Genomic DNA, 18643 nt, shown 5'->3' with positions numbered 1-18643 from the left:
CAGACATTCAGTTTATCCTATTTTTTGTGTTTTTTGAACTTACCAGCACAGATTTCCACCCTAGGTTAGCCTACTTCTCCAGGAGGTTCGCTCTGACTTCTTGGTGCTCAGATTTTGCTCACTGATGTTGCTTTTTTCTTCTTTTAGCTTTTTTGGCTTCTTTTTGATTCTTTACACGTTCAGGTATATCTAAATTATTTCTGCACTCTGCTTCACCTCTCCATCAGAAAGTTTGAACGTTTTCAGGAGCTCATAATGTTGTGTCCTCTCTCTGTGCGGGCCGATGGAAGCCTCAGTCTCTGTCTCTGTGTCTATTTCTGTCTGTCTCTATCAATCATGTCTGTCTGTCAATCCTGTCTGTCTGTCTGTCTGTCTATCCAATTCAAGTCAAATGTGCTTTATTGGCATGAAATAACAGACTCAAATGACTCTAACCAAACCATGACCACACAACAGTAATAATGAACAATAGGCCTACATATACAATAGATATGTCATCAAATTAAATCAGGCAGTCAATTATCAATCAACCGATTTATAATTGCATAATTTCTCCATTCTTAAACAGTGTTGGTCATGCATTTTATTTTTATTTTTTACATTGCCAGTGGTTCTCCTGTCTGAGACGATGACATGCTAAGACGAGTACAAAATGAGTACGTGTAGTTTTAAATTTGACAAATGGGAGTAAATATCTCTGACCTGAATATTAGTGCAATGCAGGAGAAAGTGTAGCTCTGTCTCTCCCACCTCTCCTACCTATTAGTCTCTCTGTCTGTCTCTGCCTCTATTTTCTCTCTGTCTGTGTCTGGCTCTATTTCTGTCTCCGCGTCTCAGTTCAATTCAAAGGTTTTTTATTGGCGTGAAATACAGTACAAAAGCACTTAATGCCAAAGCCAAAATAAGAAATGACCATAAAAACAGATCTGGATAGCAATGTGACAACTGTAACAACAAATTGTTCTGATCAATCACTAAAACAATAGACAATTTATTAGACAATTACATTACAATATTATAATTACTATTACAATATACCTACGTTTCTTCTGTCTCGATCTCTGTCTATATGTCCGTCTGTGTCTATGTTTCTGTTTCTGTCTCCATCTCTTTCTGTGTCTCCATCTTTATGTCTATCTCTGTCTCTATTTGCATCTCTATTTGTCTCTGCTGCCGTTCCCTCTTATGCAATGAAACACATCACTGTCCCACTGACTTCTGCCCTCTGTGTCGTATATCATAGCTCAAGAAGAGGTTAAAAGTATCTAAATATAAAGCGGATGGGAAAAGAGAAGAGCACTGATCTTTCATCTTCTCCCACGTTGATCCGTTGCTCACAGTTTCCTGTGAGTTCATCCAGCAGCACAGACTCACTGTTGGATCTTTGTGATTTATTTCTTAAGAGTTATACTCCAATGGATCAATATTCTACCTGGAAAAAACAAAAACGTCTGACCTGACAATGAACTTCCTATCTAAATCCTGTCAGTTAAATGCAGGTTAAAGGTTCGCTCCACCTCATGATTCACCACAGGTGAGATATAGTTTCTGTGGAGGTCATGTGACCCCACCAACGTGTCGAAAAGCGTTGTTCGCTCCTATGCTTTTTTCACTTGAAATTATTAAAAATAAGGAACTTCAGACAAGTCGGTCTATGAGTTATTTAGTGTGCGGCAAATTTACTCCTTTATGGATTTCATTTCTCCTGCATTTTGCACCTGAAAGAAACTGCAGCAGGTTGAATGTTTAACACCGAGTCCCACGGTTGGCAGGATGAGTTGCCTTCGGTGTCAGTGTTCAGATTTTCTCGGTCTCCTGTGTAATGTCAGTTTGCTGGACAATAATTGGAACTGGTCACGCCTATTACAAAGGAATATGTGCTTGTATTAGGTGCTGTAGTATATTTAGTACAACGTGAACTTGTGGTTTTCTACTTTTAAAAGCGGCTTGTCTCTGAGAAGTAAAAAACTCCTGAACACAGTCTATACTTGCATATTAAATACATTTATTATCTGGCAACGTTTTGGTCGAGGACCTTCAACAGGCAAATCATTTTGGCCAGGCTTCCCTTGAAAAAGAGGTCTTTGTATCTCAACGGGACCGACCTGGTTAAATAAAGGTTAAATAAATAAAAATGAACAAGTGAGTGAAACATATATTATGTCAAAGCCTAAAACTGGCCAATTGCATCCTATTACTCATCACCAGAAATAGGCTACACATGGCAATCAATAATACAACCAATGACAGCTAGCTGATATCAAAAAAATTAAATGTTTTGATATTTGTTAATCAATGGGCTGAGAAAGGAAATACTCATGACTTACACAACAGGCTGCATTGGACACATGAAAAGATATGTGCACACGTACACGCCATACACACACACACACACACACACACACACACAGTCTTACTTAAGTCACTTTTGGGGTATTTACATAGACTTACATTCATTTCCTGGAGACTTACCCTAACCCTAACCATAACCACTACTTCTAAACCTAACCTAACCTTAACCACTGACCCAACAATCAGCTTTACCAATTGGGGACACGGCTTTTGTCCCCAATTGCACAAGCCACCCCCAATCAACTGGTCTTAAGTAGGGCTGAACGGTTTTGAAAAAATATCTAATTGAGATTATTTTGACTGATATTGCAATTGCGATATGATTTGCGATATTAGAGGGAATGATCATTTTTACATAATTATTCTCATTTTCATTGAAAAACGTATTAAAATGATTATGGTGTGATTTTTGCGGGGATCTGTACCAAACAAAGATGTTTTCTTAAGTCTGTAGAATATGAAGTGTAGGCCAGGACATCTCTGCAGCACGACAATATTTAATTTAAAATGGTATTTTGACACACATTTCGCCTTTAACAAATATTGCGCCTCCTGCGATTTGAAAATTGCAGTAGGCCATATTGCGATTTCGATAAAATTTTGATTAATTGTTCAGCCCTAGTCTTAAGTCTGGTGTGTGTCCCTGAAAGTGACTTAAGTCATACCCACACACACACACACACACACACACACTCATCTCCCCTCCTTCCTACTCTGAGGCATCATGCCAATAAAAAGTAACTTTAGCAAGCAGATATTTTGTCAAGAGCAATTACAGGAGGTAAATGAAGACGAGTGTAGACATCAGCTGGAGTACAGGACAATACAAATTGCAATACAAGAACTCATTCAGTGGTTGATTCAGTAGAGCTTGTCTCTGGCCTACAGGAGGCGGAGGCCCTGTGGTCTGCAGCAGCCTGACAGCCGAACCCTCTGATCCAGCAGCCTTTCCATTTCTTATGTACATTTACTGACTATCAGCTACCAGCAAACACAAACCCCCGTGCCGCTTGTTGTGTTTCTCCGGATGACACGGACAGACATGATAAATGTTCCCTGTGACATTCCCTGTGATGTCATTTCAGTAGGTTAGTAGGACTGAGATAAGTGTAATTATGTAAAGCTCTCAGCAGGCCACGGGACTCCACAGAGAGCGCAGGGATTATTTTTTAACTACGTATATGGATTAATTCCCATTTCCTCGCCGAGCTAAAACTCTGAACTCCTCACATCCCGGCCTGTCATAAAGTCTTCACATATTCCCAGTGGGGAAATCCGTATGCGGGGCAGAAGTGAAGCCCTGCAGAAAGTACTAAGTGCTCTCGTTTGCATTATAATGGAAGGAAACGGAGGGAAATGTGGAATGGTGTCTGGCTGCTTTCCCTCTGCTGGCTGTAACAGTGATTGATGGAGCACGTATATATGTGTGCGTGTGTGTGTGTGTGTGTGTGCTAGCACATTGTAGCTAATACAAGAGGAAGGTCACCTGTCCACTTCACTGACACTGAGAAAGAGAGGGGAGTACACACACACACACACACACACACACACACATATAGATACATACACACGTATACCAGCTGAGAAATAGCTTTATGAAACTATTGAGCTATGGGCATTATTGACTGTGTGCGCCTGAAATGAGCTTTTATTATGTCTAAATAAATAGGCCTTTGCAGAGCAGTGATGGATGGGGTTTTAAATAACATGTGCTCTCCATAAAAAGAGATCCTGTGTCCCGGTGGAATCTGATATTTCTGTTCTTACAGTTGGTGCTGCAGTTTCAGTGTTAGTCGACATGGAAAACTTCCATGTAACGCATGCAGTAAACAGTGGGACTTCTCTATAGCTGCATCTGTACAGTTTATGCAGCAGATAGTCACAGACAACACTAATGTATTATAATGTGTTGTATGCTTTATTCAATACATACCAATATGCCACAGATGCAAAAGAAAACCTCACAACTCCAATTTTGGTGATTTTCATGTATTTTTTTACTGCAATTGAACGTTTACACGCTTTATACACGCTGTTTTATCGACCTTAGGCTTATGAAACCTTTTCAAAACCCATTGGATAAACTCAGCAGAGGTTGTAGTGTATTCAAAATGTCAGTGATGTCAGTGACAGTTTTCCCTCTTTTCTTAGCTCTTCCTGCTCATTATAACACCACGATGCAGAGAGGATATTTTTGCCATAAGGCTATTAATGTGGAAAGTAATGAGTTTATTGAAGTTAATGAAAAACAAAACCGTACGCATTAGATGAGCGTATGCGTAGGCGCTGAGTGGAGTAGTGAGGTAATTGCTTAAAGGTCTGTGAGCTCTGATGAGTTTAGTACAGAGAATGATGAAACGTGATGAAAAAGGAGTGGAATACAGGTGGAGAGATTTCAATGAGAATGCATGCCAACACTGGATGGAAACATGTATGATACAGTATGTATAGTATCCAGGTGACGTGTTGCCGTTTCATGTAATTGAAGTAGTCAAACAGGAGATCCTGAGAGACGAGCGGCGGAGGCAATGAAATTAATGTTGAAATCTGACTTTTCAAAGACAGGAAAATGAGTATTTCCCTTCAGAAGATGAAAGAGAAATTGCTGCCCCTCAAAGTTCCTCCCAATTAAACTGGAAACACTCTGGCACAGCGGATTCATAAACTGTGGAAACCATCGTGGAATTAGTCACTTTTCATAGATTATGGACAGAGCAGGGCAGGATTATTATTATAATTATTGTTATTATTATGGCCTGCCTGTCGCCTGTTGTTTATGTACTGTACAAATTAAAGATGTTCACAGTGGCCATTACTGCTTTTGTTCTTAATAATAAAGAAGAAAATAAACAGAAATTAATACATAATCAATCTACAATTTCCCTACGCCCAAATCTTCAAAACTTGCAAATTTTTGTGATTTTTTTATTTTAATATTGCAGGTAATTTAGTGAGAGAGGAAACACACACACACACAGATGAGCTTTTCAAGTGAATATATATATTTTTTTTGTCTAGATTTTGAAGAAAAGACACCGCTCACCTGGTATGAGGCCTGGTTGAGGTGCTGGAGCCAGAGAATTATAGAGATTGAAAAAGGCATCAAAAGGCATCTGCACACTCAAAGATCTGTGCAAAAATCATTTATTCAATAATCAATAAATTATTTTTGCACAGATTTTGAGTGTGCAGATGCCTATTGTTATATTTCTTCAAAAATATAATGTCACATTTCCTTTACCATTGCCTAAGCCAACCCATAGGTAAACTTTAAAGGTCCCATATAGTGTAAACAGGACTCCCCTTCCAACTAAATCCACACAATCCATATTAGAAAAGCGAGCCTCTAAACGAGCCGTTTGGACTTCTGTAACTTTGTGACGTCACAAAGGTTCGCTCATTATCATTTTTGTAAGAAATAATAGACTAACAAAGTGTTTTTTTCAAAGCGGTTGAGCGGTTGTCATTGTTTATTACCGGAGAGTTTTCCCTACCTGTAGCCGCCGGGCCGCGGCGTCTCACGTTTCACTCTTGAAACGGTTAGCCAATCGGAACAGAGGGGTCGTTAATATTAATGAGCCTTAAAGACACGGCGACAGAAACAGCCTGTTCTTGGTAAGGCTCAGAGAGATGCTGGAAAATGAACGTGGAGAAATGGATTGAGAGTGTTTTTGGTACATGACACCACACACACAGCTTTGAATGGACCTCAAGACACAAAATAAAACACTGGGAAGTGGAGAATATGGGACCTTTAACACTAACTAACCAACTAACCAACCAACTAACTAACTAACTAACTAAGTAACTAACTAACTAACTAACCAACCAACCAATGGAATGAATGAATGAGTCAAGTCACTGCTTGAACTCTCTGTTACACTGTAAATCCCTCAGGTGCGATGACTTTGCTCCATCACGCCTCAGCACCTCTGTAAGAACCCGATCATACCCAGGCGCTTCTGTCATGCTAATTTGTACCACCATCTACTGTGCATTATTTAACTGCAACTGTGACTAACAGCTAATTTGAATATTTACACCGACAGCAAGATTTGCAACAGCCGTATACTGTAGGTTCATTAGTCAAACTCTAAGTTGTATAAAGTGATATGTGGCCGGGTGCGCTCATGTCATATTTTAGTGCCGCCGGCAGCTGTTAGCCTTGTCTGTCTTTCCACAGTGACTGATGGCTGCTCCGCTCTGTCAGGGTTAAATAGAGACGCTCACCAACTCTCTAACATCTTCAACTCGCCGTTCGCACACGACTCCAACAGCTTTGCAATCATGAAATTAGGTTTATGAATATGATATGAAAATGAATAAATTATACAAAGATAACACGATTCCATTGCGAGTGCAGGTGTTCATTTATGTCGTCTTTATTAAGCTGCCGTCCTCGCGGTTCTCCCGTCTGCCTTAACTCTGTGAACCCTCCTGAAAAATAGACTTCTCTCGCAGTCGCTCTATCTGTGTATTAATATGAATGCCGCTGCCGTTCCCCAAGGCAAATGGAAAGGAGCTAATAGAGGGGATTGTAGAGTTGAACAGCCTTCTTAGAGGGATGGGAGTGAGTTTCAGCTAAGCTAGAGGAGGATAAGACCCCACAGTGTGTGATGATGAGGTTATCGGACCAAATCCACATTCTGAAGACTCGCACAAACAACTAGGAGCCGCAGCCTCTTTATGTTTGTTTGTCTTTCAGGTTTGATTATCAGACAAAATGATGAGACATAATCAAGATCAGCAAATAGTTTTTTTTGTTGCTATACAAGCAAACTCACAACACCTTCATAAAAAACCTCATGTTTTATTTGTTTATTTATTTATTTTATTAGTATTAGTATTCTTTTTCTCTACATTGTGAAGCACTTTGTATTTGAAAAGTGCTATATAAATAAAGTTTATTATTATTATTATAAAGGCAGAACATATACATATCTGGTTAGATTCCTGTAAATCTTTTTCCTTATGGGAAGATTCATCTTACGTTAACCCAAGAACCCTATGTATATTAAATGTACAACACTATAAATTATTGTACATATCCATCGGCACTCCTACACTTTATATTCATAATATTTATTACTCTTATTCTTACTGTCCAGATTGCCCATCTTTATTGGCTCTGGAACTGCTGTTAATGTTCTACTACTATGTATATTTTTGCTATTCTTGCCCTTATTTGTGACTTTTTAACAACAACAATTTAATATTAGATTTTTTTTTTTTATTTTTTTTTTATGCCTACTACGTAGTTGTTGCTTGCCTTGTCCTAAGAATTTCTGTGATACTGTGCATTTGATAAATAAATAAAACACAAACACACTGGAGGAACCCTCTGTTGTCTGGGTGTACAGGAGCATCAACACACACACGTGGACATACTGTCAGGACACAGACACACACACACACACACACACACACACACACACACACGCACGCGCGCACCCCTGCTCTTTTTGTGGAAGGGTTAGCAACTCCCAGCCACCAGTCAGCTCTAATCTGTGTATGTTTGAGTGTGATGTCAGGGAGGGAATCTTCCGGAGCCGCTCTGACCGGATCTCTGACCTGAGAGGCTGACAGGGGCCGAGCCTCCCGGCTGCTGTCACCTCTGATTACCTGCACCGCACCGGCCAGGCTCAACCACAACACACTGCTAAACGCTCTCTCTCTCTCTCTCTCTCTCTCTCGATATACGTATGTGTGTGTGTGTGTTTGGGTTAAGACTGGGCCAAAGGTATCAACTGTGACTCTCACAGCCGGGCTACAGTGTGTGGGGCAACACAAAAATTCACAGTATAAGATCAAAAGGTCTGTTAGGTTGTTGGAAACTACATTCTGGAGATAGAAAAACTATTAGGGATGGGACAATATATCGAAATTCAATATATCACAATACAAAAATGTGACAATATATATTGTGGGGCAGAAAAAATGAATCGCAATATTAGCTACATTTTATTCTGCTGTAGTAATCATAAATGAGACAGCTTGCTCTCTATCGAAGTTATATTACTTGTACTTTGTAATGACATTTTTAAATTGTTGTTTACATTCTAGCAAGGCATTTCTAGAAAGATTTGTGTCTCAGAAATAAACAGAATTCTGCACAGTCAGACTTTGTTGTCACTGAACTTTTATTGATCACATCGTATCGTGGTTGTATTGAATCCTGAACCCTCTACCACGTATCAAATCGTATCGTGAGACAAGCAGATTGTCCCATCCCTATTAACTATGCTGTTGTCATCTTAAAACCTCATAATAATAACCCTAACCCTTCAGTTGAAGGATTGCATGGTTCCTCTACGAATTGATGAAATTCTACAACCGTCTGTGCTGATGAAACCACTTCAGAAAATCTTGGACATATTAAAAACTGCCTGGCGGTCAAGCTCAAAAACACGGCTGTTCCTGAAAAGTTGATGTGTTGGAGATAAAGCAACATGAGACGTTCGCAGACGCGACGGTTAGCAGTTCCTCGCTAGCTGGCCCCGTTTGCTCCTGCAGCGAAAAAAACCAGGCTGCGGTTTTTGCATTTAGGTGATGGAAAGTGTTTGCACAGGTCGCGCTTTAAGTATCAGGGTGTGTGTGCAGGTCGAGTCTTACAGCCAGGAGGGAAGAGAGCCGCAGATGAGGAGCAGAGCTCACAACATACATAATGGATGAGAGAGATTTACTCTCCAAGAAGGAGCGAGGACCTAATGCCTGCAGGCTGTGCGTGTGTGTTACGCACGCCGCACGCCGGAGACGAGGCGCGCCGGGGAGAAACAGCAGAGCGAGCGAGGGAGAGACATAGAGAAGAGAAGCGCGTGTGGGAAACATCTCTGTTGCCAAATTTTTTATTTATAAAAGGAGGTTTTTGATGCCCGCTGTGGCAGACGGGCCGCTCCTCCTGCCTGATGTGGGCAGGAGCTGACCCTCCTCCGCTGCACCGACCTCCACCTGCCGCAGATCAAAGAGACGGAGGAAGAAATCAAATGACAAATATGAGATGAAAATAATTTGGACTGATGTTAGCTGCTCTGTGTGTGTGTGTGTGTATGTGTGTGTGTGTGTGTGTGTGTGTCCTCAGATATCGACGAGTGTGCAGAGGGCCTGATCGAGTGCCACAATCACTCTCGCTGTGTCAACCTGCCCGGCTGGTACCACTGTGAATGCAGAAGTGGTTTCCATGACAATGGCTCCTACCTGCTCGATGGGAGCTCCTGCATTGGTGAGCATACATTGAATTGAATGCGTCCTTATCGCCGCTTCAAAACACGAGGTCTTCAGCCCCCGTACGCCGAATGTCTGACTCCCGCAGATCTTTGTCTCTCTCTCTCTGTCCAATCACGAGCCGGCAATTTCCATCGCTCCCCGGCTCCCTCTTCAATTTGCTAAACCTCTCTTATCTGCAGTTTCCTACATAATGCCTTCATTGTAATTCTTTGTCTCATTCATCCTCTTTGAAATTCAAGTGCTATGTGGACATAAGCATACAGCGTGATGTGTGTGTGTGTGTGTGTGTGTGTGTGTGTGTGTGTGTGGCTCTAACATGCCATCCGGTTGCATTACAAGGATCCTAATCAGCGGTCTCTTCACCTTCAGCAGCTCCAGATCTAACCACACTCTGTGAAACCCACGCGCCCTTAATGAGGTATTTATGAGGAACAAACGTCAGATGCCATCAGATGTTGGTGTGGCGTGCCCTCTCCATCTGTTAGCCCGCCGACAGAGACAGAGAGAGGAGAGCAGAGAGAGAGAGAGTTAAAGGTAGAGAGAGAGAGAGTTTCCTGTGATGTGACAAACCACAGGCATGTCGATTACGCAAGGAGCAGAAAGCGCAGTAAGAGACCTAATCATGTGATCAATTATTAACCACCTTAACCTCCGCTCCATGTGTATGGACTTACTCTGCGTTCAGACTGTGAGCCGCTTGGCTGATGGGTCGCTCTATTCTGACTGATTGTGGGCGGGGCCAGAGGCTCCGACTGCATCTATGTAGCAGTCTGCAGCGACATATAAAGTTTTGAACCGGCAAACAATGCATTTGTCACTGCTTTGGTATTAACTTCCACAATATGACATCTATCTATCTATAGATAGTAGTAGACAGCATTAATCAAAAAGAAACTTAAATAAAATGTCTTCAGAGTTTACCATCGACCCTAATAACTGATGCAACTGGTCTCCAAGTATCGTTTTTGAGATTTTTATTCCTGTCGTCTTTTCAAATAAATGGCTGGAATCAACTTTTCGTCCTTTTTGCACTCGCCAGGTGGAACTATAGTTCATGAAGCAAAATCACATTGGTAGGGAAACAAAGGAGAACATTAATCTGATTGGCTGTTGACGGCTGATGCATGTTGATCCATGTAAAGTTAAACCATAAGCATTGTACATCATATTGTACTGCTGCCTTCTCTCTACTGCCCCCCGCCACCCTCCCCCTGCACGCGGGCATGCACATACGCGCTGACACACACACACACACACACACACACACACATACACACATTCATTAATTTATGCTTACTGTGCTCACATACTCATTCAATCACTAACAGTTAAACATACACCTACACCCAAAGGACCACAATGGAAATAAGCTCTTAGGCTTTATTGTGTTTTATCCTTTTGACAAATATTGTACAAAGATATGATGCCTCCTGGTGAGGCTGTGCATATATTATTTATGTATATATGTCATATATTTTTGATATTGTCAATAAAAAATTTCAATTTCAACTTTTCTCAGCCAAGAAGCTTGTTGACCGTCCGCAAATCGTCTGAGTTTAGACTTTGTGATTGTGTTGCTCAGGGAAAATGGGGGTAATAACAGCATAAGAGAGAAAAAATAATTCTGAAAAAATTATAGTATTTAAATAAAGGTATAATTAAAATAATTTTGAATCTCCTGACAGGACACAAGTTCGGTGATAGCATATCAAATTCAAAATTTTCTGTCCTGTCACCGATATTTTCTGATGTTTTCTGGAGCTGATGTATTCTGCCTGTACGGGAGCAGCAGGTCACAACACACAGCCAAGTATTCCTCAACAAATCCAACGCACCACTTTTATTTTTGCCTGTGCACCAGCGTTACGTTGTAACGGATGCGATGAACAAGACCGCATTGCCGAGTGAAATGCTCTCGCTTTCACTTAACCTTTAAATCAAAATGCAGCATCAGCAGTCAGTTTTGATCCATTTATTTTGAGGGGAGGGGATGATTTCAGCACATTTCCCCAGATAGCGGTTTCACTCAAACTCAATTCTTGGAGAGAGTGATAGATAGACCCCACATCTCAGCCTGCGCTCCGTGGCAGCATTGTGTCACACAGAGTAAATGATGGCGCTCCGGAACACCGTCGAGACCGAGGCTGTCACATGTGCAGCAGAGGTCTCACCGCTGTTCTCCCTCCTCGCTCTGACAGAAACACACATGCTCTTCCCCCAATTAGTGATGTAACTCCTTTGATTCTGAGTCACCTAGCGAGTACAGCAAGGCCAACGCAGCTTCTATAGCAAAACATACTGTAAATGAGCGTCTTCTATTAATAAACCTCTTTATGCATGTATATTATGGGGGGGGTTTGAGTCTTTATTGTGCTGCTTGGATTGACATGAGGAGCAGAACCTGAACCGTCAAATACAACTGTATAACCGCTTGTACATAATGGATTCATTGTATGATGAGAATATTGCTGACTCAACTGTCATCTATGTCTAGTCTTGTTAATAGATAGAGATAATAGATAATATACTTGTAATATTACCAAACCTACTACTAGGTACTAGGTTTTTAAAGGAAAAATCCAAACTAAAACACTTTAACAGCTATCTTACATTCCTGGGTCCATTTAGTTTGGTGCGTTTTTCTTCTTCTTGGTGGATAACCGGCCAATCGTAGACGAGGTGACGTCACCTCCAGATGTTTCCAGCAGCTACAATGGAGTTTGATATCAGAAAATGTTTCAGTGATCGTCCCTCAGAATCAATGAGCGAGGGCTTCTTTCTAGAGCCGCCATTTTGCACCAAGAGACGTTCAACAATCATACAGGGAGAAATCCATTGTAGAAGAGGAGAGAGACCAATTTCTCCACCCAGGGGAGCAGGAGAGAGACCAGAATGCAATGCAGCAGAGAGACAGGTTGTGTTTTGAGTAAGTGGCACAACTCACTTTTTCTCAACTGGAAAAACTCTCGCTCTTGTGTTTTTACAAGGCTATCGCTCTCTCCACCAGCTGAATGCGAGACGTTGTCGTTGGGTTGTTGAAAGGCATTCTGGGAAACGTAGGAAATTTGATAGAAGTAGACGAGGCAGGTTGAGGGAAAGTGGGTTCACCAAGAAAGTAAATGACAACACTTCATCACAAAATAACTCTGGAATCACAGACTGATGAGATCGAGGGGTGAATTTTTCCTTTGAGGATTATTGACAACCGACATGGAAAATAACTTCTGTATTTATGTTGTATGTGTTTGTCCTATTTGCGTACACATGTATCTATGACATGCACTATGTGCATTATACTTGTCTGTATTTGGATGAACATAATTAAAGAAGATAACTCTCCTGCCTTTGGCCTTCTCTCAAGCCTGAAGCAGGCAGCTCAGAAACACAAACGCTGCTCCCATCACTCACAGCTCTAATTAGACATTAACATATTTGTTTGTGTTCTTTGATTGGGGGCTTTGAACAGAGATATTCATGCCACAAAATATGATTTATACAATGATTAGTGAAAGTACTTAGGACTCATATTTGCAAGTCATTAAGAGATGCTGTTAATGACATGGCTCTACAGTATAAATATAGGGAAGTGGGTGTCATTATACGTGTGTGTGTGTGTCTGTGTGTGTTTTCTCATCCGCCAGATAAATGTATGTAGCTGTGACAGTGTATCTGCCACCTTTTCTCCCCCCACTGTGCAGTATTAGGCTGGGAGCCAGCAGGGGAAATAAGTACGAATGACAATTTAACAGGATTTCTTCCCCTCCACAATATCCTCCAACAGCCTCTCATGAGTCAACCAAACAGAAAGTAGCATTTTTGTAATGAGAGGGTGAAGCCAGCTCAAAGCCGAGAGCAGCAGCAGCAGTCAGTTAACCACATCAACAGCTGCAATTTAGCCAAGACTTTGCAACAACCGTGTGGGAAAAGGCGGAAAGCTCTTGGGGAAAGTATTAAGGAGACAAAGGAGGATAACATTTTGAGGAGAGTACAAAGACAGAAACAAAGTGTCTTTGTGCGCCTGTCTGCCACTCTGTGAATATGTCTGTCTGTAATTGTGCTCATAATTGCCTCCGTTGAGGAGGTGATGTTTTCGCCCCTGGAAGTTAGTTTGTTTGTCTCTCAGCAGGAAATCTCAGAAGCCTACGAATGGATTTCCATGAAATTTGATGGGCAGATCGGCCCAAGTCGGCTGCGTAAACCTGCAATAAGCGATTTCAGACCTTATAATCAATCTTGAAACTAACGTGTGCTATGTGGAGATTTAATTGAGACATAATGATATAAACCAATATCCACACAGCAGCAGCTGTGTTGCTGTTTTCTCCTCTTTTCTAAAGCTTGGTGTCAAATTCTGCTCCTGAACGAAGCTCCTCCCGCTCCATCCAGGAGCTTTCCAATGTTTTTTTCTTCACCTCCTCCCATTCCTGAAAATGTTCTCATAATTGCAGAATCGATGATGTGGGCGAGTAAACTTGTAAACTTGTTAAACTAGTGAACTTGCTACCTGCCTCTTCACTTGTCATTGTGGGACATGTGACCTTCAGCAGGAGAAAGATCTGGCAAAGCGAGACTGGTAACCGGTGAGACTTCTCTGTAGGTACGGTTAGCTTAGCTGTTAGCCTTTATGCGCGGCGCTTTGCAATGTTTGTCCTTGGCTGACCTTCGTAGTGCTGTGAGTTTTACAAATGCGTTGCTGTTTTTGTCACCCTCTAGTGGTCAGAAAATGCAGCTTATTGCAGCTTTAAGCGCGTTGTATTCACATGCTATTTTCTTGGAAAATCAAAGACCTGATACCAGATCCTAAAGGGACGTTTGCAGGGTCAAGAAATCAGTTTAACTTAAAATTCACGTGATAAGAATGATGTGTTTGGGTGTAGCAGCAAGTTGAAGAATTGCTCAGCGTTGGCGGAGGTGCGCGCCGTCCGAGTGTCTTCCAGTTGAACGATGTGTCGTGTTTTGCAAATAACGGAGCGCTCCGTTGCCTAATTCCAGGTCAGAACACGGGCCGCTCCGGCTGCGCCTCTCCCCGGGCCTCCTGCCGGGTGATACACGAATCCACAAGAGTCTTTTATCACCGAACACACAAAATAGTCTCTCAGGGCGTGCAGGGGAGGGCCCGCACAATCTGCTTCGTACACAAAACCCATATGTCATATACTTCACACGCTTGGCCAAACAATCCCGGACAATCATTTTTTCTCACACCTAGAAATTGTATTTTGTATCTGCGGCCTCCGCCTGCCGTCCCTCATATCTCCTGTCCTGTGTGTGAAGAGAAGCCGGTCTGGCTCAGATACAGAGCTTCAGACCGGAGTGTGATCCTGGTGTGAATGTTTCACTGTGGAGAGCGGAAAGACGTTTGTTTTTTTTGTTTGTTTCATTGCATTGTGTTGTACTCTGTTGTGTTTTGCTGTGTCGCTTTGTTGTGTTGCTTTGTTGTGTTGCGTTGCATTTTGTTGCATTTTGTTATGTTGACTTGAATTGCTTTGCATTGTGTTTTGTTGTTTATTGTTGTGTTTTATTGTGTTGTGTTGCACTGTGATTTGTTTTGTTGTGTTGTTTTGTTTTGTTTTATTGCATTGTGTTACGTTGTGTTTTGTTGTGTTGCTCTGCGATGTTTTGTTGTGTCGAGTTGCATTGCACTGCTTTGCATTGCATTGTTGCGTTGCATTGTTTTGCGTTGCATTGCGTTGTGTTGCATTGTGTTGAGTTGTTGCATTACTTTGCATTGTTCTGTTGCTTTGCATTGTTGCGTTGCTTTGGGTTGCGTTGTGTTATGATGTGTTGTGTTGCTGTGTTGCGTTGCTGTGTTGTGCTGTGTTGCTGTGTTGCTGTGTTGTGCTGTGTTGCTGTGTTGCGTTGCTGTGTTGTGCTGTGTTGCTGTGTTGCTGTGTTGTTGTGTTGCTGTGTTGTGATGTATTGTGTTGTGCTGTGTTGCTGTGTTGCTGTGTTGTGCTGTGTTGCTGTGTTGTTGTGTTGCTGTGTTGTGATGTATTGTGTTGTGCTGTGTTGCTGTGTTGTGTTGTGATGTATTGTGTTGTGCTGTGTTGCGTTGCTGTGTTGTGTTGTGATGTGTTGTGATGTATTGTGTTGTGCTGTGTTGCGTTGCTGTGTTGTGTTGTGATGTGTTGTGATGTATTGTGTTGTGCTGTGTTGCGTTGCTGTGTTGTGTTGTGTTGTGTTGTGTTGCTGTGTTGTGTTGTGATGTATTGTGTTGTGCTGTGTTGCGTTGCTGTGTTGTGTTGTGTTGTGTTGTGATATGTTGCTGTGTTGTGTTGTGATGTATTGTGTTGTGCTGTGTTGCGTTGCTGTGTTGTGTTGCTGTGCTGTGTTGTGTTGTATTGTGTTGTGTTGTGTTGTGTTGTGTTGTGTTGTGATGTATTGTGTTGTGCTGTGTTGCATTGCTGTGTTGTGTTGTGATGTATTGTGTTGTGCTGTGTTGCATTGCTGTGTTGTGTTGTGATGTATTGTGTTGTGCTGTGTTGTGTTGCTGTGTTGTGATGTATTGTGTTGTGCTGTGTTGCATTGCTGTGTTGTGTTGTGATGTATTGTGTTGTGTTGTGTTGCGTTGCTGTGTTGTGTTGTGTTGTGTTGTGATGTGTTGCTGTGTTGTGTTGTGATGTATTGTGTTGTGCTGTGTTGCGTTGCTGTGTTGTGTTGCTGTGCTGTGATGTATTGTGTTGTGTTGTGTTGTGTTGTGTTGTGATGTATTGTGTTGTGCTGTGTTGTGTTGCTGCGTTGTGATGTATTGTGTTGTGCTGTGTTGCATTGCTGTGTTGTGTTGTGATGTATTGTGTTGTGCTGTGTTGCATTGCTGTGTTGTGTTGTGATGTATTGTGTTGTGCTGTGTTGTGTTGCTGTGTTGTGATGTATTGTGTTGTGCTGTGTTGTGTTGCTGTGTTGTGATGTGATGTATTGTGTTGTGCTGTGTTGTGTTGCTGTGTTGTGATGTATTGTGTTGTGCTGTGTTGTGTTGCTGTGTTGTGATGTGATGTATTGTGTTGTGCTGTGTTGCGTTGCTGTGTTGCATTGCACTGTGTTGTGTTGAGTATTGTTGTGTTGGGGAGCGCAGCGCAGCAGTGCCAGTGCTTTATTTCCCTGTCTCAGAGCTGCATGGGCTGCATCCCAACACACATTTATTATCCCCAATGCCTTAGGGAGAGACAGGTGGCTTTAATAAACAGATTGTGCATAAAGATGAGGATAATACGCCACAAACTCCCAGTCTCCCTGCATGGCTCTGTGTGTGTGTGTGTGTGTGTGTGTGTGTGTGTGTGTGTGTGTGTGTGTGTGTGTGTGATTGTTTGTTTTTATACTCTCACTCTCTCTCTCTCTGTGATGTGCATGACCTTTCCATATGGGCAGCCTGGAGACATACAAATGAAATACAGTTTAAATACTCAAATACTGAGCTTTCTGATGCCTTCTAATTACCAACATCTGTCTTCAGAGGGAATTGTTTGTTTTGTGTGTGTGTGTGTGTGTGTGTGTGTGTGTGTGTGTGTGTGCGTGTGTGTGTGTCTATGCCTGTGTGAACGTGTGTCTTTGCATACATACATGGCCAGGTTTTCTGGTTTGAGCATGTTTTCATATGATTGGCTGTGTGTGGCTGGCTGCTCAGAAGGGCTTTGTGTTTGACTGTGAGTGTGTCTTTCACACCCTGCTTGTAAGAGCATGCTTCATCTGCTAGCAGCAGCTTGTGGCTGAATGTGGTGAATGTAGCATGAAGAGCATTAATCCTTCACAAGCGGAGGTATGTCTGCCTCGCTGATGGGGATTTCATTTAGTATATGCAAATAGCCCGTCGCATTCACAATAAATTCCCAGCAGAGCTGTTTTCTTCTCTTCCCGTCCCACCGACTCGATACAGCAACCAATTACAGTGTGTGTTCAGCGCTGTCACAGTATATTGTTGCGGCTAGTGCGGCCGCAGCTCCAGCCGAGCCTCACGTCAAGCCGGAGTAGCTCTGCCTCCCAGATAGCACTCGTCATTCAGCGCTAAGGAGAACACAATTAAAAGTTGCAGGGTGTTCACACTGCGAGCGACTCGGCTGATGGCTCGCTCTGTTCTGACGGATCGTTCGCCGGTGCGAGAGGCTGTTATTGCATTTATGTAGCGGTCTGCAGCTACGAAGTTTGAACTGGGAAATCATTTATTTTTGCGGCTCTGGTATTGCCTTTCCTAACGTTACATCATTTTAACGAGTTAACATACAGTAGCTGGCTGGCAAGTGCTAATTAGGCCGCATTAATCTAACATAAACAGAAAAAAACTCAAATGACTTCGGAGTTTACCATCGACCCCAGCGATGGATGAGCCGTTCTCCGAGCTTCGTTTTCAGACGTTAATTCTTCTAGGCTTTCAAATAAAAGCTGTAGAGAACTGCGAAGCTTTGAATTCTCCTCCATTTTGCACTTGCCAGGTGAAACTAAATCACATCAGTAGGGAAACAAGGAAGGGTGGAAATCTGATTGGCTGTTGATGGCCGGTGATGGTGAAACGACAAGCTTATTGCTTATTGTCATCAGAGTTTCCCGGCTCACTCGGCTCTACAGGAAATTAACTTGCTGATCGTGTTTCGCAGTGTGAACGCATGGTTAAGGTTGATAAAACATACTCCATAAATTGCCTTTTTTTTTTTAGCCTTTTGTACTTTCGGGTCTTGTCCATGCAACTCTAGCAGAGTGTTGTCAGTTTCATGCAGGTATGATTGGTCTCTGCAGGCTGCAGGTGCTGGCAGGGAGAGCAGTGCTGCTGCAGGAGGGAATTCAGTCTTATTCTCTCTGAACGGCTCACATTTAGTAAGGATAAAGAGAGTTAAATGTCACTGCTTAGTAAAAGGTAGGGACAGACTGTTCCCACACTGTTTCCTGCACCAAGTTGATAAAACAGCAGATCAAAATCTATTCTGGTCTTTTCATGTTGATTCTTTTGGATTGTAGTGGGAAAAGTGAGAATAACGCTGAATGAGCAGATGTCTCATGGCTTTGATGATTCAACTGAATCTATTACTAAGTGAATATATGATTTATGTGACTGAAGGCATGATACCAAAGGCGTCCTGTA

The 18643-nt window shown here is 42.1% G+C and overlaps 1 protein-coding gene across 1 annotated transcript in view; it reads left to right on the top strand.

Annotated features, from left to right (window-relative positions):
* The window catches only part of LOC139924351 (protein kinase C-binding protein NELL1-like), a 234798-nt gene that overhangs the window by 198473 nt on the left and 17682 nt on the right, over positions 1-18643 (top strand). The window contains exon 16 of the mRNA XM_078283149.1: positions 9431-9571. Within this exon, the coding sequence (XP_078139275.1) occupies positions 9431-9571 (141 nt within the window). The remainder of the gene's footprint in view (positions 1-9430; positions 9572-18643) is intronic.

This window comes from Centroberyx gerrardi, chromosome 1 (assembly GCF_048128805.1).
Source record: "Centroberyx gerrardi isolate f3 chromosome 1, fCenGer3.hap1.cur.20231027, whole genome shotgun sequence".
NCBI lineage: Eukaryota > Metazoa > Chordata > Actinopteri > Beryciformes > Berycidae > Centroberyx > Centroberyx gerrardi.
This window is presented reverse-complemented; position numbering and strand designations above follow the sequence as displayed.